The sequence below is a fragment of the Bos indicus genome, chromosome 27 (assembly GCF_029378745.1).
Source record: "Bos indicus isolate NIAB-ARS_2022 breed Sahiwal x Tharparkar chromosome 27, NIAB-ARS_B.indTharparkar_mat_pri_1.0, whole genome shotgun sequence".
NCBI lineage: Eukaryota > Metazoa > Chordata > Mammalia > Artiodactyla > Bovidae > Bos > Bos indicus.
The window spans coordinates 44,162,603-44,186,103 of NC_091786.1; the positions used below are offsets into that span (position 1 = coordinate 44,162,603).

A 23,501-nucleotide genomic window follows, 5' to 3' on the forward strand; every position below is an offset into this window, starting at 1 on the left:
CATGACTTAGTGACTTGTTCTTCAGTTTGCTCAGTCGCATCCGACTCTTTGTAACCCCATGGACTGCAGCACGCCAGGCCTCTCTGTCCTTCACCATCCCCCTGAGCATGCTCAAACTCACATCCATTGAATCTGTGATGCCATCCAACCATGTCATCCTCTGTCATCCCCTCATCCTTTTGACTTTAGTCTTTCCCAGCATGAGTCTTTCTTGCATCAAGTGACCAATGTATTGGAGCTTCAGCTTCAGCATCAGTCTTTCCAATGAATATTCAGGACTGATTTCCTTTAGGATTGACGATTGGATCTCCTTGCAGTCCAAGGGACTCTCAAGAGTCTTCTCCAATGCCACAGTTCAAAAGCATCAATTCTTCAGTGCTCAGCTTTCTTTATGGTCCAACTCCCACATCCATACATGACTACTGGGAAAACTATAGCCTTGACTAGACGGACCTCTGTTGGCAAAGTAATGTCTCTGCTTTTTAATATGTTGTCTAGGTTGGTCATAGCTTTTCTTTGAAGGAGCAAGTGTCTTTTAATTTCATGGCTGCAGTCACCATCTACATTGATTTTGGAGCCCAAGAAAATATAGTCTGTCACTGTTTCCATTGTTTCCCTGTCTATATGCCATGAAGTGATGGGACCAAATGCCATGATCTTAGTTTACTGAATGTTCAGATTTAAACCAACTTTTTCACTCTCCTCTTTCACCTTCATCAAGAGGTTCTTTAGTTCCTCTTCACTTTTTGCCATAAGGGTGGTGTCATCTGAATATCTGAGGTTATTGATATTTCTTCCAGCAATCTTGATTCCAGCTTGTGCTTCATCCAGCCCAGCATTTCTCATGATGTACTCTGCCTATAAGTTAAATAAGCAGGGTGACAATATACAGCCTTGATGTATTCCTTTCCCAATTTTGAACCAGTCTGTTGATCAATTTCCGGTTCTGACTGTTGCTTCTTGACCTGCACACAGATTTCTTATGAGGCAGGTAAGATGATCTGATATTCCCATCGCTTTTAGAATTTTACACAGTTTGTTGTGATCCACACAGTCAAATTCTTTGTCATAGTCAATAAAGCAGAAGTAGATGTTTTTCTGGAACTCTCTTGCTTTTTCCATGATCCAGTGGATGTTGGCAATTTGATCTCTGATCCCTCGCCTTTTCTAAATCCAGCTTGAACATCTGGAAGTTCTCAGTTCACATACTATTGAACATACTATTGAATCCTTGCTTGGAGAATTTTGAGTTTTACTTTGCTAGCATGTGAAATTAGTGCAATTGTGTGGTAGTTTGAGCATTCTTTAGCATTGTCTTTCTTTGGGATTGAAATGAAAACTGATCTTTTCCAGTCCTGAGGCCACTGCTGAGTTTTCCAAATTTGCTGGCATGTTGAGTGCAGCACTTTAACAGCATTATCTTTTAGGGTTTGAAGTAGCTCAGTTGGAATTCCATCACCTTCACTAGCTTTGTTCGTAATGATGCTTCCTAAAGCCCACTTGACTTTGCACTTCAAGATATCTGGCTCTAGGTGAGTGATCACACCATCATGGTTATCTGGGTCATTATAGTTCTTCTGTGTATTCTTGCCACCTCTTCTTAATATCTTCTGTTTCTTTTATGTCCACACCATTTCTGTCCATTATTGTGCCCATCTTTCCATGAAATGTCTCTTAGTATCTAATTTTCTTGAAATTAGATACTTCCCTTAGTATCTAGTCTTTCCCATTCTATTGTTTTCCTCTATTTCTTTGCATTGATCACTGAGGAAGATTTTCTTATCTCTCCTTGCTATTCTTTAGAACTCAGCATTCAGATGGGTATATCTTTCCTTTTCTCCTTTGCCTTTAGCGTCTCTTCTTTTCTCAGCTATCTTTAAGGCCTCCCCTGACAGCCACTTTGCCTTTTTGCATTTCTTTCTCATGGGGCTGGTTTTGATCACCACCTCCTATACAGTGTTCAAAGCCTGTCCATAGTTTTTCAGGCACTCTATCAAATCTAACCCCTTGAATCTATTTGTCACTTCCACTGTATAATTATAAGGGATTTAATTTAGGTCATACTTGAATGGCCTAGTGGTTTTCCATGCTTTCCTTAATTTAAGTCTCAGTTTTGCAATAAGGAGTTCATGATCTGAGCCACAGTCAGCTCCTGGTCTTGTTTTTGCTGACTTTATAGAGCTTCTGCATTTTCAACTGCAAAGAATATAATCAGTCTGATTTCGGTACTGATCATCTGGTGATGTCCATGTGTAAAATTGTCTCTTGTGTTGCTGGAAGAGGGTGTTTGCTATGACCAGTGCGTTCTCTTGGCAGAACTCTATTAGCCTTTGCCCTGCTTCATTTTGTGCTTCAAGGTCAAATTTGCCTGTTACTCCAGGTATCTCTTGACTTCCTCTTTTTGCATTCCAGTCCCCTATGATGAAAAGGACATCATTTTTTGGTATTAGTTCTAGAAGGTCTTGTAGGTTTTCATAGAACCATTCAACTTCAGCTTCTTCCTTATTTCTGGTCAGGGTATAGACTTGGATTTATGTGACACTAAATGGTTTGCCTTGGAAATGAACAGAGATCATTCTGTCGTTTTTGAGATTGAATCCAAGTATTGAATTTTGGACTCTTTTGTTGACTTTGTTGACTACTTAGCAACTAAACAACAACATACAGCAAAATAAGAAAGGCAGTAACGATAGTTACTGTAATTTAGTATATCCTCTGTAAAAAATTTCTCTGTATAATCTTACAGAAATTCTGAAATGTGGGTGCTATTTTCCTAAATTTATAGAAGAAGAAACTAAAAAGCTGTTAAGTTCTTTAAGCTATGAAACTGTTGGAATTTGGATTCAGAATTCTAATAACAAAGTCTGTTCTCATAACCACTTAAAACCATTTTGTAGAAGCTTGGGAAAGAGAAAATTGATTATGGTGCTAAATGGACAGGGTTGGGGGGGATGGCGCTGGAAGAAGTGACATTTCCCCTAAACCTTGAAGGACTCAGAGGAGTTAAAGGAATGACAGACTTTAAAAAATGTGAAGTATTTCCCTTAGCTTAGGTATATGAGGATGCTGCCACATGGTACGAATAGACAAGACAAGGTCAGAATGACATTGATGACACAGAGACGGATAGTGAGTCCTTGGAAGGCGTAATGACTTTTGAAAAGTCAGGACAGATCAGGATCGTTCAGGAAAATACAGGGCCAGTTTCAGAAAAGCTGCTCATCACAGACTTGCCTCTCTCAGCAGGCTTTCCTGCTCAAAGCAATTTGACTCATTCTGTTTGGTTCTTCCTTTGGGATTAATGTCCTTTCAAAATAATCCTTACATTTTAGGGCAAACCAGCCCATGAATTTGCAAGGCTAGCTCAAATTCCTTGTGTCTATGATCAGAGCCCCTTCCCAGGTGTCTTTTGAGGGTTGGTTGTTTGCCACGTGACTTCTGGGGTTTTCGTGGGTGCGTTCGGGCCTCAGCTTCTCGTCTGGAAGACAGATGGGTGGGGCAGGATGGCGGTGAGGAGACTGCATGTTCTCAGGCCGGCGGGGCCCGCCTGGCTCATCACAGACGGGTCACGCGGGGATCTTGCACAGTGTGGTAGCTGTGTCAGAACTTACTGATTCAGAAAGGTGAAAAGCGGATGCCTCCCACTCACTGAGGGGTGAGTGCAGCTCTCCAGATCTCCTCCTCATCTGGGCACCCACGGGGAGAGAAGCCCTCTCAGCACGTTCTACCCAGAAGTGGGCAGAGCGCTTCCCCTGATGGCTCGGCATAAGGAAAGCAGGAGGACTATTTCACCCTCCACCTTCCAGGGTCCTCATGCATCTTCTCACCTCATCAATGAGCACAAGAGCGGAGTTTGGGATGCTCTAATGGTACCATGTGCGGCTCATTTTGAGTGTATTTGTTGGGGATAGCAAACTCTGGGAACGGCCACAGATTCCAATGGTAGGCTGTGTCGTAGAAGAGTTTTGAGACCCACAAGAGATATGGTTTCTGGGTAACATATGCCCTGAGTACTAGAGAGGAAAGCAATATCATGGACTTCTATCCTTGGTTTAAAGGGACAATGGATAGAAAGTGATTTTCACAAAAAGCTGGAGTATTGAAATCAGTCAACCTATGTTACATCCCTACTTTGCTGCTCTAAAGTACTTAACTTTATACAGCTTCAGTTTCCAGTGTTAAAAAGCTAAATTATTAAGAACTAATAGAATTGTTGTGAAAATTAAAATCATATATTTATATGCATGTTCAATGTATACATCATATATACATATAAAATTAAAATCATATATACATATGCTGCTGCTGCTGCTGCTGCTAATTTGCTTCAGTCATGTCCGACTCTGTGCGACCCCATAGACGGCAGCCCACCAGGCTCCCCTGTCCCTGGGATTCTCCAGGCAAGAACACTGGAGTGGGTTGCCATTTCCTTCTCCAATGCATGAAAGTGAAAAGGGAAAGTGAAGTCGCTCAGTCAGGTCCGACTCTTACTGACCCCATGGACTGCAGCCCACCAGGCTCCTCCATCCATGAGATTTGAAGTGCTCAAAAATTGATAGTGGTTATCATTATTATTATTATTTTAGTAGTTGTCATTATTTGAAATTAGAACTGTTTGAAAAATTCCATCTGTGTAGTCCACTACATACCAGCAGTGTATAATATAATTATTGGAATATTTTACTCTTATTTCTAAATTAAATTTTTCTCTTAGAAATTTGTTTAGGCCTGTGCTATTCTGAATACCCCAATTCTAAGGAACAATGAGAGAATGAGCTTCCATTAAATTTGCAGTCAAAGAAAAATTGGAGACAATTTCTATAATATCCTGCATCAGTCAGTGACTTCTGGCTCACTGTAAGTGGAGTAGAATGGATGAGAATTAGTAGCATAAGTCAAGATGTGTGTGTGCCTCATGGCAAGTCAGCAACTCATGTCATAGGCAGCGCTACACAGGGAAGTGGGCAACGGGTCACAGCAACCAAAAGGCTGTGTTCTGTCCTGCACCGTGGCCTCTGACTTTGACCTCTGGTCAGTGCCTGGCATTCTCTGAGCACAGGGCCCCTCCAGAAGGCTGTCTGAAAAGTTTGTCTTTAAACTGGGGTATAGTTGCTTTAAGAGTTGTGCTAGTTTCTGCCTTACAGCAAAGTGATTCAGTTATGTATGTGTGTGTGGGTGTTAGTTGCTCAGTCATGTGTGACTCGCTGTGACCTCATAGACTGTTCCCTGCCTGGCTGCCCGTGGGCCTTCCTGGTGACTCAGATGGTAAAGAATGCGCCTGCAATATAGGAGATCTGGGCTCGATCCTTGGATTGGGAAGATCCCTTGGAGAAGGGAATGGCAACCCACTCCAGTATTCTTGCCTGGAGAGTGCCAATGGACAGAGGGGTCTGGCAGGTTCCATGGGGTCACAAAGAGTCAGACATGACTGAACAACTAAGCCCAGGCTCCTCTGCCCGTGGGATTCTCCAGAGAAGACTCCTGGAGTGGGTTGCCATGCCCCTCTCCAGGGGATCTTCCCAACCCAGAGATTGAACCCCAGTCTCCTGCACTGCAGGCAGATTCTTTACTGGCTGAGCCACCTGGGAAGCCTGATTCAATTATATATACACATGTATCCCTTCTTGTTTGGCTTCCATGGAGGCTCAGTGCTAAAGAATCTGCCTGTCCATGCAGGAAACTCAGGAGACATGAGTTTGATCCTTGGGTTGGGAAGATCTCCTGGAGGAGGAATTGGCAACCCACTCCAGTGTTCTTGCCAGATTAGTCCCATGCACAGAGGAGCCTGGTGGGCTATGGTCTATGCGGTCGTGAAGAGTCAGACACCACTGAGCGACTGAGCATGCACATTCCTTCTTTTGGGGATTTCCGTCCCATTTAGATCACAGCAGAGCATTGAGTAGCGTTCCTTGTGTTATACAGTAGGCTCTCACTAGTTACCTATGTTAGGCATTTTGGGGCGTGTTCTCAGTCGTTTTCAACTGTGACCCCAGTGGACCATAGTCCACCAGGCTCCTCTGTCCATGGAATTCTCCAGGCAAGAATACTGGAGTAGGTTGCCATTCCCTCCTGTAGGGGATCTTCTGGACCCAGGGACTGAACCCGTGTCTCCTGTGTCTCCTGCATTGGCAGGCGGATTCTTTACCTGCTGAGCCACCAGAGAAGCCTCCTTTTAGGCAGAGCAGTATGTCTCTGTCGATCCCAATCTCCCAATTCATCCATCTTCTCGTCCCACCTTGATACCCATAAGTATGTTCTCTACCTCTGTGTCTATTGATGCTTTGCAAAAAGTTCATCTCTGCCTTGTTTCTAGATTCCACATATATGCGTTCACACACATTTATTTTTCTCTTTCTGACTTTCCTCACTCTGTATGACAGTCTTTAGGTCTATCCACATCTCTGCAAATGGGACTACTTCTGCCCTTTGTGTGGTCGAGTGATATTCTATTGTGTATATATACCACATCTTATTTATTCACTCATCTTTCGATGGGCATTTAGATTGCTTCTAGGTCCTAGCTATTGTAAATAATGCTGCAATAAACACTGGGGCGCTGGTATGTTTTTGAATGATTGTTTTCTCTGGGTGTATGCCCTGGAGTGGGATTGCTGGCTCGTACGTTAGCTCTATTTTGGCTTTTTGAAGAACCTCCATACTGTTCTTCATAGTCACTGCACCAGTTTACATTCCCAGCAGCAGTGTAAGAGGGTTCCCTTTTCTCCACACCTTTTCCAGCACTTACGGTTCATAAATTTTTTGATGGTGGCCATTCTGACCCGTGTGAGGTGGTACCTCATTGTGGTTTTGACTTGCATTTCTCTAATAATTGGTGATGTCCAGCATCTTTTCATGTGTGTGTTGGCTCAGATTGCACTTTCAATGCCCGTCATCTCTACCGACAGTGCTCCTAGAGGGGCCAGCTACCACTGATCATTTGCTTCTCCTTTGTTTTAGTTTCACTTTAATCTGTATTAACTGAAATATTTTATAGTGTCCCTTATTTTATCACAATACTGATACCTCTTTTCATCACGTGTTACCTTTTGGGGATGGCACTGTAAGCTTGGTGTCTGACTTTCTCCTCCCTGAGGCTGTAAGCAGTTTCTGCTTCCTTCCCCCCCCCCCCCCGCCCTTGCATTTGTAAATCCTGTACCTGCTGACTCCCAGCTATTTGAATGTGGAAATTTAAGTCCTTTCCTCAGAGGCAATTTTCGCTTTCATCAATTACTCTTTCAAATTAGTGGGACTCACAATGTGGTAGGTATTTGAATGGGTCAAGGATGTAATATACTCAAAGAACATGGGCTTTGGAGTCAGACCTTTCTGGTTTCTAATTCTTCTCAGCTCTACTCCTTAAGAAGGCAGTTTATCTTTGCAAAAATGACCTCACTAAGCCTCCATTGCTTCACCTGTAAAATGAGAACAAAGATATCTTCATTGTTTACATAAATAATCTATGTAAAGCCATTTAGCACAGAACACAGGCTATAAAAAGTGCTCAAAGTGACAGAGCTTCTTATAAAAATAAAGTATGGTTGTGTGTCTCTTCTTGCTTGCAATCACTTACATGAGTTTTATTTGTCTTCCGTTTTAAAGCCAGTCATTTCCAGAATACCACAATTACTACAGTTCTGTTAGTAACTGGTTTTACATCTTTTCCAGGGACCAAATGTTTGAGAATTAAAAGAAAATATAAAGTTAGGTTTGTTTTACACAAAACCTGCCAGAAGAAACAATCGCATCAGGCCGAGACTAAACAGAGCCCATGTCAGCTCCACAGGGAGTGTTCATGAGGAAATTGAAGTCAGAATTTCTTTTTGCTATTACAGAGTTTGTAAGAATGTTCACCAAACTGATAGAAACCAGAACTCACCGTTCCCAAATCTCAGGAGTTAATGGATGGGACAAATGGGATGTACTAAGTTACAGGCCTCTTAAGATAGCAAATATGGGAGCTTCCTTGTTCGGGATACATTTCATTTAATTTGGTGATAGCAATGATGGCATAGTCTTTTCTTATATGGTTATTTCTCAGTGTCACTCAGTGCTAACTCCAGGGGCATTTCTTGGAGTTTTGTGCCATGGCTGTTGTGAAAGAAAATCCAATTGAAATATGGAAAAAATCATAGTGAAACAGTGACTGAAAATCAAAATAAGGGAATGCTCTACCATATATTGAGGCTTCCCTGTTGGCCTAGTGGTAGAGAATCCGCCTGCAATGCAGGAGACCAGGGTTTGATCCCTGGGTTGGGAAGATCCCCTGGAGAAGGGAATGGTTGCCCAATATTACCATTAAATTCAATAGAATTAATTATGATGGATATAAGTTTAGTTTCTATGTTGCCCTTCTGGAATATGTAGACAGAATGAAAAGGAGAGCTGAACAAAGTAATGGGCTTCCCAGGTGGTGCTAGTGGTAAAGAATCTGCCTGCTAATTCAGGAGATGTAAGAAACAGGGGTTTGATCCCTGGGTTGGGAAGATCCCCTGGAGGAGAAAATGGCAACCCTCTCCAGTGTTCTTGCCTGGAGAATCCCATGGACAGAAAAGGTCACAAAGAGTTGGCCATGACGGAAGTGACTTAGCATGTAGGCACAAACAACAGGTTCATTCCAACAGAGTAAAACGCTGCTACCTTTGGATGAACACATATGTTCTAGTCTATTGGAGCTGCTGTAACAGAACACCATGGTTGCTTATGATAAACAGACTTTGGCTTTTCACAGTTCTGGAGGCTGGGAAGTCTGTGGTCAAGGCTCTGGCAGACTTGGCATCTGGTGAGAGCCTGCTTCCTGGGTCACAGATGGTCCCCTGCCGTACTGGAAAGGATGGGGGTCTTTCTGGGGTCTCCATGACAGGGTACAGGGTCTGTTCTTGAGGATACTGCTCTCATGGCCTAATCTCCCACGGAGGGGTGTAAGTTTCAGCATATTTATTTTGAGGGTAGGGGACATGAGCATTCTATTTATAACATTATGGTGTCTGCCAAAGCAGGAGATGCAGGTTAGACCCCTGAGTTGGGAAGATCCCCTGGAGGTGGTAATGCATCCAACTCCAGTCTTCTTGCCTAGAGAATCCCACGGACAGAGGAGCCTGGCAGACTGCTGTCCGTGGGGGCGCAGAGTCCGACGCGACTGAGCACACAGACTCAACATATGCATAATGTGTCTTATACTGGATTATAAGCCCCAGTAAAGACAAGACACATTAAATTGTTGCTTAAATAATCTAGTGTCTTACAAGTGAATGAATCTTAACATAATTGATATAATTGGCTTTGGCCTAGTTTGACTGAAACCAGATTTTATTTACAAAATTTTGTTTTCTCTATCACTTTTTTTTTCCTCTACCACAGGTCATCTAAAAAAAAATAAAAGGAATCCCTGAATAAAATGTAAATATAAGAGCTTAGACTTTGGAAGTAGAATGTTGGTTTGCAAATTCCGTCTATAGCATTTTCATATCTGGTTAAGAATCTGCCTGCCAATGCAGGAGATGTGGGTTTGACCTTCTAGAATTTATTGTATGACCTTGAACAACTATCTTAACTTCATCATGGCTCCATTTCCTTAAGCCAGGGCTTTGCTGTGCTTAGTCGCTCAGTCATGACCAAATCTTTGGGACGCCATCGACTGCAGCCTGCCAGGCTCCTCTGTCCATGGGATTCTCCAGGCAAGAATACTGGAGTGGGTTGCCATACCCTCCTCCAGGGGATCTTCCCAACCCAGAGATCAAACCCAGGTCTCCCACACTACAGGCGAATTCTTTACCAGCTGAGCCACCAGGGAAGCCCAAGAATACTGGAGTGGGTAGCCGATCCCTTCTCCAGCAGATCTTCCTGACGCAGGAATCGAACCAGGGTCTCCTGCATTACAGGTGGACTCTTTTACCAGCTGAACTACCAGGGAAGTCCTTTCCTTAAGGCTGTGAGAGCACAAAGGAGATACACTCTATGGAGTATCCAGCATTCAGAATGTTCCTGCCTTTATGCCTGCAGAGGAAGGGGGAACGGCTACAAGAGAATAGATTCAATCCTAAAAGTGAAACAGGCTTAAGAGATTTACATAGTGATGGGAAAATAGTGTTAATAAAGTTACAGTATAAGAAGATTAGAATTATGATTGACTCAGTTCAGTTCAGTCGCTCAGTCATGTCCTACTCTTTGTGACCCCATGAATTGCAGCACGCCAGGCCTCCTGCCATCACCAACTCCCGAAGTTCACTCAAACTCATGTCCATCGAGTTGGTGACGCCATCCAGCCATCTCATCCTCTGTCGTCCCCTTCTCCTCCTGACCCCAATCCCTCCCAGCATCAAGGTCTTTTCCAATGAGTCAACTCTTTGCATGAGGCAGCCAAAGTATTGGAGTTTCAGTTTTAGCATCATTCCCTCCAAAGAAATCCCAGGGCTGATCTCCTTCAGAATGGACTGGTTGGATCTCCTTGCAGTCCAAGGGACTCTCAAGAGTCTTCTCCAACACCACAGTTCAAAAGCATCAATTCTTCTGCGCTCAACTTTCTTTATAGTCCAACTCTCACATGACCACTGGAAAAACCATAGCATTGACTAGATGGACCTTTGTTGGCAAAGTAATGTCTCTGCTTTTTAATATGCTGTCTAGGTTGGTTATAACTTTCCTTCCAAGGAGTAAGCGTCTTTTAATTTCATGGCTGCCATCACCATCTGCAGTGATTTTGGAGCCCAGAAAAATAAAGTCAGCCACTGTTTTCCCATCTATTTGTCATAAAGTGATGGGACCGGATGCCATGATTTTAGTTTTCTGAACGTTAAGCTTTAAGCCAACTTTTGTACCCTCCTCTTTCACTTTCATCAAGAGGCTCTTTAGTTCCTCTTCTCCTTCTTCCATAAGGGTGGTGTTATCTGTATATCTGAGGTTATTGATATTTCTCCCAGCAATCTTAATTCTGAGATTCAAGAGATTCTGAGCTACTCTGAGCTACTTATTTATTAGATAAAGAAAATCAACCATGGAAGCTTTATTGGCTTAAATGTCTGTGATACACTGTTCCTCTCACTTTAAATGGTGAGAACACTTCAAAAAACTCTCTGTCCCCTTGTCTTCGAGAAAGTTACTGGGGTTTGAAGTGGAGAAGACTGTGGGTTTGGGCACAGCAGAAGGAAGGGTGCAGGATCTAGCAGGCTGTGATTCAGTCTCCCTCAGTCATCTGACTGCTCATCCATGTGTATAGTCATGCATTTATTCCCAGAAAAAGACAGACAAGTAGGTACCAGGACCCTCCTCCTGCACAGGAATCTAGAAGGATTACACCAGATATTCTCCTCAAGACCCAGCATCCTCACGGAGAAGGCAGACCCGCAAGCATGGTGATGCATGTGCAGATGGGGGCATGGGGCAGCGGAGGGTACCCAGTGCGTGCTCCTTCTACATGGGCAGCTGTGACGCTGTCTACACGGACAGCTGTGAGCATCTACCAGCATCAAGGAAGCCAGGCTTGAACTGTGTCCTCAAGAAGACACAATGATTGGTTGTTTGCCATACGTTGATGTGGGTTTAGAGTATATGTGGAGTGGGATGTGACTGAAATAAATAAAAATTAATACACTGCCATGGCTTCACATTTTCTAGGCTTAATTGCTAGTTGAAACTTGCCTTTCAAAAAATGAGTTAAATTAACTACTCTAGATTGAATCAGTTCCTTTCCATACCTTGGAAAAATATTTACCCATATCAGTAAGGCCCTACTTTACTTTTCCTTCCCAGTCAAGTTGTTCAAAATATTTTTCCCCACTAGACTCCTTTCTGAATCCCTCCTCCATCCCTGACCCTTCTCAAAAGGGTCAGACTTCACATTTTTTTTTTTGCACATATACATTTTTATTTTTATTGTGTGAATACATAGGGGATTGCAGGGTCATATAGTAATTGAATATAACTTTGTAAGAAATTGCCAAATATTTTCAAAGTGCTACCTTATTTTGCATTTCAACCAACAAGTATGAAATTTCCAGTTGACCTACATCCTTGCCAACACTTGGTACTGTTTTTCTTCTTAATTTTAGCCCTCCTAGTAGGTGATAGTAATATGTAATAGTTTTATTTTGCATTTCCCCAGTGATGCTAAGCAGATTTTTATTTGCATATTTGCTGTTTGTATTTCTTCTTTTATGAAATGTCTGTTCAAAATTTTTGCATATCTTTGAGTTAATATTTTGTTATTGATCTATAAGAATTTTTTATATATTCCAAATGCATTTTTTGTTAAATATATGTGTTGCATATTTATTTTTCTTAGCAATAGCTGGCTCCCCGACTTTTTTTTTTACTTTTTGTTTTATATTTGCATATAGTTGGTTAATAGTGTTGTGATGGTTTCAGGTATACAGCAAAGTGATTCATTTGTACTTATGTATGTATCTATACTTTTTCAAATTATTTCCCTATTTAGGTTATTACAGAATACTGAGCAGAGTTCCCTGTGCTATGCAATAGGTCCTTTCGGTTACATATTTTAAATATAGCAACATGTTGCCTTCTCTTTATGTTTTAATGCTGTCTTTCAAAGGTAGGAAGCTTTAATTTTGATACACATTCAGCTCTCTCTATTCAAAAATTCTGTATCAGCAGATCCAACCAACTTCAAGTGGAAAATATTTTTTAAAACTCTAGAAAGTTCCAAAAGGCAAAATTTGAATTTTCTGGGCTGGCACAGGCAACTATTTACGTAACATTTACATTGTATTAAGTATTATAAGTGATCTCAACTTAGCAGCAGCAGCAGAGATGATTTAAAATGTATAGGAGGATGTGTGTAAGTTATATGCAAATCCTATGCTATTTTATATAAGGGACCTGTGTATCCTCAGATGTTGGTGTCCAGGCAATCATGGAACAAATGCTTTGTGAGAAAATGACTTCTCTTTGAGGTTACTCGCTAAATAACACAAAGGTCCCTATAGTCATAGCTATGGTTTTTCCAGTAATCATGTATGGATGTGATGGTTGGACCTTAAAGAAGGCTGAGCCCTGGAGAACTGATGCTTTCAAACTGTGGTTCTGGAGAAGACTCTTGAGAGTCCCTTGAACAGAAAGGAAATCAAACCAGTCCATCCTGAAGAAAATCAGTCCTGAATATTCATTGGAAGGACTGATGCTGAAGCTGAAACTCCAGTACTTTGGCCATGTAATGGGAAGAGCTGACCCATTGGAAAAGACCCTGATGCTGGGAGAGATGGAAGGTGGGAGGAGAAGGGGCAATAGAGGATGAGTTGGTTGGTTGGCATCACCAACTCAACGGACATGAGTTTGAGTAAACTCCGGGAGATAGTGAAGAACAGGGAAGCCCAGTGTGCCGCAGTCCCTGGGGTCTCAAAGGTCAGACATAACTTAGTGACTGAACACCACGACCAACAAGAACAGATAACTGATAAAGATCACCAAAAATCTTGATGACATGAAGTCTCACAGAAGTTGGCATCTTAATTGGTCCTTCCACAGGCAGCCTTCGACAGTGCTGACCACTTAGTATTTCCTTTTGTAAACATACTTTCCCTCTTGCCTCTGGGGGTCATACTCCCTGTCCTTATCTTTTATTCCGGTCCTTCTCCGTCTCCTTCCTTGGGCTGATGAGCCCCCAGGTTCAGGAGGCTGGTCTCTCTGTTCTACCTGTTCCCAAGGAGATCTTTTTCACGTCCATAATTTCAGTTCCTGTGTGAGGACTCTCCAGTGTTCCCTCAGCAGGAAGTCTGCACAGAGCTGTCTTCTAAGTGCTAGGACCCATTTCCACTCACACCTCAGTCTTAGGATGTCAAAACTCTGAGCTTGTCTTCTCCTCTTAGACTTGCTCTCCCTCACCGTCTATATCTTGAAGACACTTTAGGGAGATGAACAAAGGTGTTCTCTAGTTTGCGTGATGCTTACCTAACTTACCTTTTTGGTATTGGGAAACCCACCTTAAACCATTTAAGCTCAGGAAATGTTTTGTTAATACCTTGGGTTGCACTGATTGCCTACACAGATTGGCAAATGCTTGGAGAGGAAGCAAAGAATGTATCACAATAATACCAAATGGAAAGAACGTGAGGGCAGAAGAATATTTATCAGGGTGTGGGGAACAGTGAACTGTATGCCCAGCTGTGCTGGCGTAGAGAAGTTCACTTGGGAAAGGCCCAACTGCAAGACCCCGATCACGCGAAACGAGACCATGCCACAAGATGACAGCATCTTTTCTTCTCTTCAAAGGGTCAGACGACTAAAGCCTGGTTATTATGAACAGAATTACTCCTCAGGGTGATCAGAGGTATCAAGGGAAGTTTAACTGCCTACATTAGCTAGCTTTGAACATTTGGCTATTAGTGAGACTAAATTGTGACCCACTTTGGTGAAATGCAGCTTCCTGGTAGCGCTCTCAAGAATGAACAGAATTTTTTAAAAAGTACCATTTGCCCCAGGACAGGCCCATTTTGCATCTTTGGTTTGCAGAAGTGGTGTCATTTTTATCCAAGGCACTCCTTACTCATTAATACTGATTTCAGCATTACATTTTTTACATTAAGTTCTCCTTTGAGGATAATCATCATTGATCACAAAAGATTCCTAGATTGGCCATTGTCTTCTCCAGGAATGGAGGACTAATTCTTGCTGACCCAGTCCTGTCAGGGTCTGCCTTCTAACAGTGGCCAAGTCTGCCCCTAGGAAAGCTCTCCTGGCCATCCCCCAAAGGAGACAGACCCAGGGGAAAGCAAAGAGTTCTCTCCTATCAGCAGTGCTTTCTGGAACAGACTGTATCAGGCACTTGTATGTAAATGATTCCTTACTGGGGACCGTTGGTTTTGCATTGAAGCTACAAAGTCTGATGGAACCCTCTGCAGTGATGGAAATGTTTTTCTTCTTTTAATTAATTAATTTATTTTAATTGGAGGATATCACTTTACAATACTGTGTTGGTCTTTGCTCTACATTGATATGATTTGGCCATAGGCATGCATTTTTCCTCTTCATCCTGTACCCCCTCCCACATCCCTCCCCAGTCCATCCTTTTTTTAATTGCAGTATTCTATTCATTGAGGTAGCCTCGGTCACATGTGGCTGTCAAGCACTTGAAATGTGATTGAGAAACTGAACATTTAATTTTATTTAGTTCGTACTTAACCACACACAGCTAAAGATTACCATACAGGACATCTCAGCATTAGATCACCTTTTTGATTAGTTACAAATGATTTTGTGAAATTAAATCTTGTGAGTTCTTCTTGAGGAAAAATTTTACATTTTTACATTCACTGTTGCGGACTTGAGAGGAAGTTTCCAGGCAAAAGTGTTTGATCGCCTGAGAGAAGTTCCTTGTCTTCACTCATGCGCTAACAGAGGGGCTGAAGTGCAGAGGAATATACAAGATTAAATGTCTAAAAATCCCTACTCTGGTACTCTTAGAATCATCACAGCATTTTGCAGGCACCGGGGATTGTCGTGAGAGTGGGGCAGATAAGTGAGAGGGTCGACGTGGCCTCTAGTGAAGACGTGACAACCAGAGCAGAGCCGTGCTTTGCTTTTGGTGCCAGTGTTCAATGATGACGACAGAGGAAGCATTATTTAGTCCTTCTTTCTTAGCGTTCTTCCAGAGTGGGCTTTGACGCAGTTTACTGGAACGTTTATTTAATCACAGTCTTTTCCGTTATGACTATGATGAACATGACTCCCTGTGCAGTGCGAGAGCTCGCCCCTTCTCTGTTGGTTTGGGTCCCAGGCTCCCGCTCCACGCCTCTCTCACGGCTCTTCCCTCGTGGACCACAAGACTGCTCTCTGTGTCTGTGAGCTGTTTCTTTTTGCACATAGGTTTATTTGTGTCATGCTTTAGATTCCACATATAAGTGATGTCATATGGTTCTTTTCTTTCTCTGACTTACTTTGCTTAGTATGATAATCTCTAGGTCCATCCCTGTAAGTGCAAATGAAAAGGAGTATTCCGTCGTTTTTACGGCTGAGTTCTATTCCACTGGATGTCTTGGAATATTTAAATTCCATGACTTAAAATGAATAAGTAAAGAATTTAAACAAGGGAAAACAGATCGCTCACATGGGCTTTCTTTTATGGGTAAAGTGTGAGTCAGTTAACCTGGGCAAATGTTTCTGCATCACGGTTTCCAGGTTAGTGTTAGAGTTGCTGTAACTCAGTCCCCTTCTTACCTTCTTCCCCTCTGTGGTCACGGGAAGAAGGGCTGGGGCAGCGGTCCTCAGCAGGAACAGCTCAGTGCTGCCCACTGCCCCTGTATGCCAGATCCTGCTTTAATATCCAAACTGACCTTCCAAGGGCAATGCACTTTATGCCCACAAGGAGCTTCATCCTCAGGTAGAAGGTGCTGGATCAATTAGTAGGCGAACCAACAATTCAGAACAGAGGGAAAATGAAAGCCATGAAAGAAAAATGGTGACCGAATCACAATAAATTCAATTTTATCTCCAAATCCATTTCTAATTGTATCATTCTGTTGGGAACAACATTTAAACAAAGATGGGAACTGAATGGGAGTTTGGATCACTGACGTTGAAGGGAGTATGGTAAACATACCGTTTTTCTAGCTAAGGAGTAAAAGATAACCTCAACAGCAGACTGCCCACTGTAATCCCCAGCCAGCAGCCTGGAGTATTTGGGAGGCAGCCACACAAGGGAATGTGACAAACACGTATTTGTTTTTCTGATTTGGCAAGTAGATGTTAAAGAATGCAAACTGGAGGGCTTTTGAAACATTTGATATGAAGCCCATGTGTTTCTGGAGACTTTCTCGAAGATAGGGCAGGATCAGCGTTTTCCCATGTAGACAAATACTGGTAATAAATACTGAACATTCCTTATCATCTTCTATACACGGAATGAGTCTACTCCTTTTTTTTTTTTTTTTTTTTTTTTTTGAGCAGTAATAAAATTTTCTCACAAGACTTCTGATTTAGTGCATTCCATTCTGGCTGCAAGGGAGCTGGCTTGCCTTGTATGACAAAACTGACTTCACAGTATTCTTCTTTGTTGTCATTTTGTTTGTGTTTGTTGTTTTAACTTAAAGGCTGCTTGTATCAGTGCACTGAAGCTTGTTAGGATTACTCAGCGTGACGATGAATGCCATTTATTACCTGGGTGGTTTTCAGATGCAATGTATTTTAGATGATAGCTTTGACTTTTGAGTTTGCAAATTCGGCATTATAATAGACTCCTGGCAGAATTATTGTGTATTTTAAAGGAATTAAGGGTATATACTAGAGTGGGTGGCCATTCCCTTCTCCAGGGAATCTTCCCAACCCAGAGATCAAAGCCAGGTCTCCTGTATTGCAGGCGAATTCTTTACCATCTGAGCCACCAGGGAGGCCCATAGCAGGGCCTAGCACATACCAACTACTTAACAGATTTGTAAAATTTAGCTTTTTTCTCAGCATTCACCCCCTTCCACCCTGGCTGGTCTGTTTCACCAGCAACAGCATTCAAGGGCCATTGTTTTGTGTCAAGTCAAGTTTTGCTTTTATGCCCCCAATCCATCATTTCTTTTCTACTTCCTGTTCATAGTATCAGATATAATTCTCTATGTCCTCGATCACGTAGGCCCCAGAAACCCTATCTTGCCCTTCCCTCCCTCAGCACACATGGCAAATTCAAACTGCAGTAGTTGGGATTGGATGTCAGTAACATTCCACTCCTGTCAGATTAGTTGCAAGTAACTACTTACGACTTGATGTGTAAAATGTTCTCAGTGTTATTCAACTAGATTAAATATTCGGAGCAGTTTAGCAGTTTAACTCTGGCTCACTGTTGACGCTGCTGAACATATGTGTATATTTCAGTATAGGTAAGCATATATATGGGCTTCCTGGGTAGCTCTGTGGGTAAAGACTCCACCTGCAAGGCAGGAGATGCAGGCTCAGTCCCTGGGGTGGGAAGATCCCTGGGGGAGGGCATGGCAACCCACTCCAGTGTTCTTGCCTGGAGAGTCCCATGGACAGAGGAGCCTGGTGGGCTATAGTCTGTGGGGTCACGAAGAATTGGACACGACTGAAGCAACTTAGCACAGCACACAAGCATATATGTACATATACATATATATGTGTGTATATATATATACACATATATAATTAAATTTATACCGAAAGAAAAAGGTATGCTAGAAATTATTTCTCCCATCAAGAAATCAGGGATTTCTTCTGCTTTCTATAAATACAGATATTATATATATATGTGTGTATGTGTGATAATATTCAACAGCAGCAACCCCTGATCATTTTTAACTTCACTTTTGCCATTTGGGGAAATGAGTGATTAAGTAGTAGGTTAAGCTGTGAGACAGGATGTCTGACTGTTTTATGAACCATGAATGGACCAAGTGCAGAAGTTCAAGGTTAGAAGTGTTATATTATGGAAAGAACACTATTTTACTCTCAAGGAATATTTTAAAATGTTGATTTACAAGGTAACCTCTAACTGTGAAGTCTCTCCTTCTGCAGTGGCCAGAATCAACCAAGTGCAGAATAGGCAGGTGCCTTTAGGGTTGTCTTGATTGACCTCCTCTAGGGGGCCCAGATATGCGTCTGCACCAACCTGAGCATTCCTTTGGAATTTATTGGGTTCATTAAAAACACCCGCCTCACTTAGCACCGCCTGGTCAGGCTCTCTGCTAGGCACTCTACCTACATTTTCTCTAATATGATGCTTCAGCTGACAACCAGTGGTTTAGAATTCCTATTTGTCTGTATAAATTGTTAAAATGAATATTTCCAAATTGGCATTTTAATTAGGTTTTCAAAAATGCAAATTGTTGAAGTGTATAATGTCTTATTTTTTCAGATAATCTCTATTAACAAATGTCCTATAAACAAACAGGTTATTCCAGTATTTTTTAAGTTCACAGATTTGCACTGCTGTGAATACAGAGCTGTATTGTGAATAGACCAAAGTACACTCTATAGTATATGTTTGCTCTATAATTCAATTCTGAATTCTAAGTATGAATCTAGGCTAGCAGATCCAAGCCTCAAGAAGGGACAGAGAGGAGTTTTATGAGCTTAGATCACTTGCTTCATCGATTTACCTTATTTACCTTCATTATTCAATACCTTACTCAGTATAGGTCTAATAACTGATGTCTATTTAATGAATGTTTTTTTAGTTTATTGAATATAATGGGATGTAAAGAAATTTGGAATAGAGGGATATTAACTGCTCTGAAATCTGAATGTTCTGTTAAGGCTTAATTTGTAAAAGCTATGTAAGTTAAAATTGCATACTGTATGAAATACGTGATACTAGAAGTAGTACCACAGAGTTTTCCATACAAAGGGCGTGCATTTGTATCTTTTCTGTTCCCAACCCATGGAGGCTTCAAACTGCTTTTCTCAAAGTAAGAGCATCAATATTTTCAGAAGTGACATTCTGACGAAAGAAGCAACACTGGTAAATGGTAATGACACAGCAAACTCTTTGTTACCTACAGTCCTGTCTACACATTCATATATATCTTGATGTTTATTATCGTCAAGATAATTTTATAATAAAGAAAATAATAGTAAACATACACTCATGCCCTAAATAAAATAAATTCTTTTAAAAAATGAAAGAATGAAATAGCTGTTTTCTCAAGGAGCACATTTTAGTCTGCTTTACAGGAAACATGTTATGTTTGCTGGTTTTAACTTCATACTATTTTCCAATAGTATTCTTACTGCTGAGCGTATACAGATTGAAACAAGCAAAATATTTTTCAGAATGTATCCTAATTTTAAGAGCAGAAATGTTAGTCATAGATAATTTTTAAGAGACAGTCTTAATTTGGGGCCTAAATATTAATACTATAGTCAGTTCCGTCAGTCAGTTCAGCTGCTCAGTCATGTCCAACTCCTTGCGACCCCATGAACCACAGCACTCCAGGCCTCCCTGTCCATCACCAACTGCTGGAGTCCACCCAAACCCATGTGCATTGAGTCGGTGATGCCATCCAGCCATCTCATCCTCTGTTGTCCACCCCACCTGGGTTTGCATGGCAAGTGGCTGAAGAATGTATGGTCACACCATGTTCTCTGTTTTCCAATGATCTTACACTTCTCTCTCTTCAATTAGGTAGAAAGGGCTGAACTCAGATAGTATCAACAGCTCCCCTCCAATGTTACGAGTCTTCCTCCATGTCTTCTTATCCCCTACGTAGGAAGCCCCAGTTGCAACCTTAAGAGAGGGCCCTGAACTGTATGTATAATAAAATGCAAATGAAACCTGTATCTCAGAGGAAGAGAGGTATATATTTAGAGGAATTAATTTTCCCTAGCGGTAGAATCAGTGTATATTTATTCTTTGTTCCTCTCAGCGTGGTGGATAAAAAAAAGAAGCCTGAGCTTTTCCAGAACCTCTTTGGCTCTCTTGAACAAATGGGGAACTCATAAAGGAAATAATTCCAGAATATGTTCCTGCTAAATTGCATTCTTATAATTAGAAGAATGAAATGTTTCTGTGGAAGCAGCATAAACAGCTAAAGAGTTGATCAACTTATTTTTTCTCTCCATGGTATTATGCTATCCGTTACCTGATTTCTGAGAATTTAGGGTCAAACAATGTAATGGATATACATGAATGAATACCTTTTGCAAGGTGTGACTCTGACACAGATAATAATAATTTAAAATGATATGTTTAAAGCTATTATTTACGGACATGTTAAATTGCACCTCAGATTTCAACCCAAACTTATTTTACTTCTGAGTTTTCTAAAGAGGCACCAACCAAAGTTTTATTTTGGTTCTTTAACTTTTCATCAAAAGAGAAATTGGTAGGAGCACTAAACTCACGGCAGGCCCATCATCGACGTTTTACGAATGCCCTCTATACCACCCCGTGGACAGTAAAGTTGGTTTATAGTGCGCCCTGGTGACTGTAACTCACTGTATTTTGCTTTTATCTCCCTCTGTTTTAACATCAGCCCTCTATTTTCTGACTCTTTACTATTTTTCACTTTAATTGGCTTGTTGTTTCAAACTGGATATTGTTGGCCTTGTCATTGAAGAACAGTTCAAGAGGGAAGAAAGAAAGAGTGGGAAAAATACTGGTTTTGTTAATTTGGCTCTGGCTGATTTTATACCTGAAGCCAGGAGACCTGATGGTTTTTTTGGTATGGTTAGTTAAATCCTGTGCTGATGGCTTCTGCTGTGGATGTTAAGTTACCCGCCTTGTTAGTAGATCCTCTGGTCCAGTAGGGTTGGATCTGCCATGGGGGAATCATTTTTTAAATGTTCATCTTTGTTCAGGTGACTGATGGGGCGCAAGAGGGTGGTCTGCGTGCAGCTGACCTGGTAAGATCTGTAAAGATAACTTGGATGGGATCTCGCTCCAGGTTGTTTTAAAAGCAAGATGGCAGGCAAGGAAGTGGCACAAACAGGAGCCTTTCTTCTCTTTTCTGTCTCCTAGAATTCTTTTCCATGAGAAAAAGGAAAAATCCCAGTGCGTTTTGTTTTCCTAATGCTTCTTTGGATTCTCACCAGTAGGTTTTTACAGTCTGTTGCTTGCCTCTCAGATTAGAAGAACGCTGGCATATTTTAACAGTTTCCTAGGATTCAAACAGCCTTTAATTAACAACAAATTGATGTTTTGGAACGTAACCAGAGTATGAGAGACAGAACAGGGAGGTAGGCTCCTTTCAGCTTCCGAACGCAGTGAAATCCTAGAACAGGGGGCAAAGGTGTGAGTCTCCTGCGGACAGCCTCTGCCCACTGGTGTGCGAAGGAGGTGTCTGTGTTGCCGTCACATGCCATTCCTTCTCCTTGATGGCCTTCCATATTCCACCTACTCGTGACTGGGAAGGCAGGGGGCAGGTAGTCTTGAATCTTTAAAGCCGCAGGGATTAAGTGGCTCAGGGATCCTGTGATTTGTAGCTGGATTTGCTGGTTTTAATCTTCCAGTCGCCAGGGCTGTCAGGTATGGCTGCCCGTGTTTGTGGTTAAGTTTCCTTCCTGTGCCAGCTTCATGTCATCTCGCTGCCAGAGTCTGGGACGTGGTGGAAAAGAGCAGTTCTGTAAAAGAATCACTCAGACTGGATGCATATTTTCAGCCAAAGTTCGTTTTCAAAGACGGTTAGGGGATAATTGAAAGAGTTTTCCCTTTGAATCAAGGGATCTTAGTTACAGGTTTGCTGGTGACTCAGTCCAGAGCTCGAGGCAGAAAAAGAAGAATGGACTGCGGGCTATGACATGTTTGAAATGTTAACAATTGCTTACGTAGGCAGACAGTCCTGATCCGAGAGGGACGGGAGCAGCAAGTGTACGCCCTCTGCTCACCTGTGCCTCTGCTGGGTCCCGGCTTTGGGGTCAGTGCGCTCTGTGTCTTGTTTTCTCCAGTGACCTGGAAAGCTGGCATTTTGGTCTCAGAAGAGGCCTGGGTGACTGAGTGCTGTGTGTTCCCCATGCTCCAGTTCCCTGACCGTGCCCTCTCTTCTCCTTTGTACAGGTGGCACATGCCAGAGCCCCGCTCTCCCAGCCCTGGTCCGGCCGCCAGCCCCGCCTTTGCAACCGTCGCTGGACATTAAGCCGTTTCTCCCATTTCCTCTCGACACGGCGGCCGCAGTCAACCTCTTCCCCAATTTTAATGCGGTAAGTCCCGCGCCATCTGCCTGGGCCAGGGTGGTTGGCCCTGGAAAGCGTCCAGGGCCGGGGATGAGCTGGCCACGGCCTCCCTTCTACCCCGCCCTTTACTCCATAGCTTGGCCGAAAGGACGCCGAGTTAGTTGTCTGCCTGGTTGTGTGAGGTCTCCAGGGCCAGCCTCCTTCAGGAAAGAGGAGCAGAGCTTGCATCTGATGGGGTGGATCATGAATCTGTGCCTCCCTTTTCCTGTCTTTCTGGGCAACACTAGACATTTGATTAGTTTCTTTTCCATGCCAAGTTCAGTTTAACTGAAAGGTAATGAATGTGTTAGAGAGCATTCAGATTCATGTCGATGTCTGAAAACTTAACCATGTGTTTCTTCTCTCTGGGCCTTCTACTTTAATTTTCAAATCTGTTACTTCTTTTCTGATTTCATGAAGAGGACCCTGATCATCACACTAGAGATACATTCTATGCATAAAGCACATTCTCCCTCTTAATTTAAAAGCAATTAGGGTTCTGGTAGAAATAATTTTCTTTTTGTTTTTTCTTTCTTCTCATACACTGCTCCTCAACTTGAGTCTTTCTTAAGTGACCTTGTTCTGGGAGCTCTGTCACCGGCCTTCTCAACACCAGCACAGCAGTTACTTGCCTCTGTTTTCACTCTTGTGCTTGTCTTTAAAAGTTGACAGATTCCTCATGTGCATCATCATCCTTTTTTTTTTTGTACAAGCACTGAGAATATTCTTAGGATGAAAATAGAAATAAGGGTTGAAAAGGTTAGAAGCCAGTAAGTGACATTGTTTTCTAATATCTGATTCAGTTTTCAACAGTTGTTATGATGCAGGTCTGAGTTTATCGATGACAGAACTTGTCAACACAACCAAGGGGATTAAGATGTAAGGTCTCTGAAGGCCCAATG

At 42.2% G+C, this 23,501-nt stretch overlaps 1 protein-coding gene across 3 annotated transcripts in view; it reads left to right on the forward strand.

The window, feature by feature from the left end:
• The window catches only part of ZNF385D (zinc finger protein 385D), a 981,977-nt gene that overhangs the window by 698,062 nt on the left and 260,414 nt on the right, over nt 1–23,501 (forward strand). For all 3 annotated transcript variants that reach the window (XM_070781567.1, XM_070781569.1, XM_070781568.1), the window contains one exon: nt 22,445–22,587. In XM_070781567.1, coding sequence (XP_070637668.1) covers nt 22,445–22,587 — 143 coding nt within the window. The remainder of the gene's footprint in view (nt 1–22,444; nt 22,588–23,501) is intronic.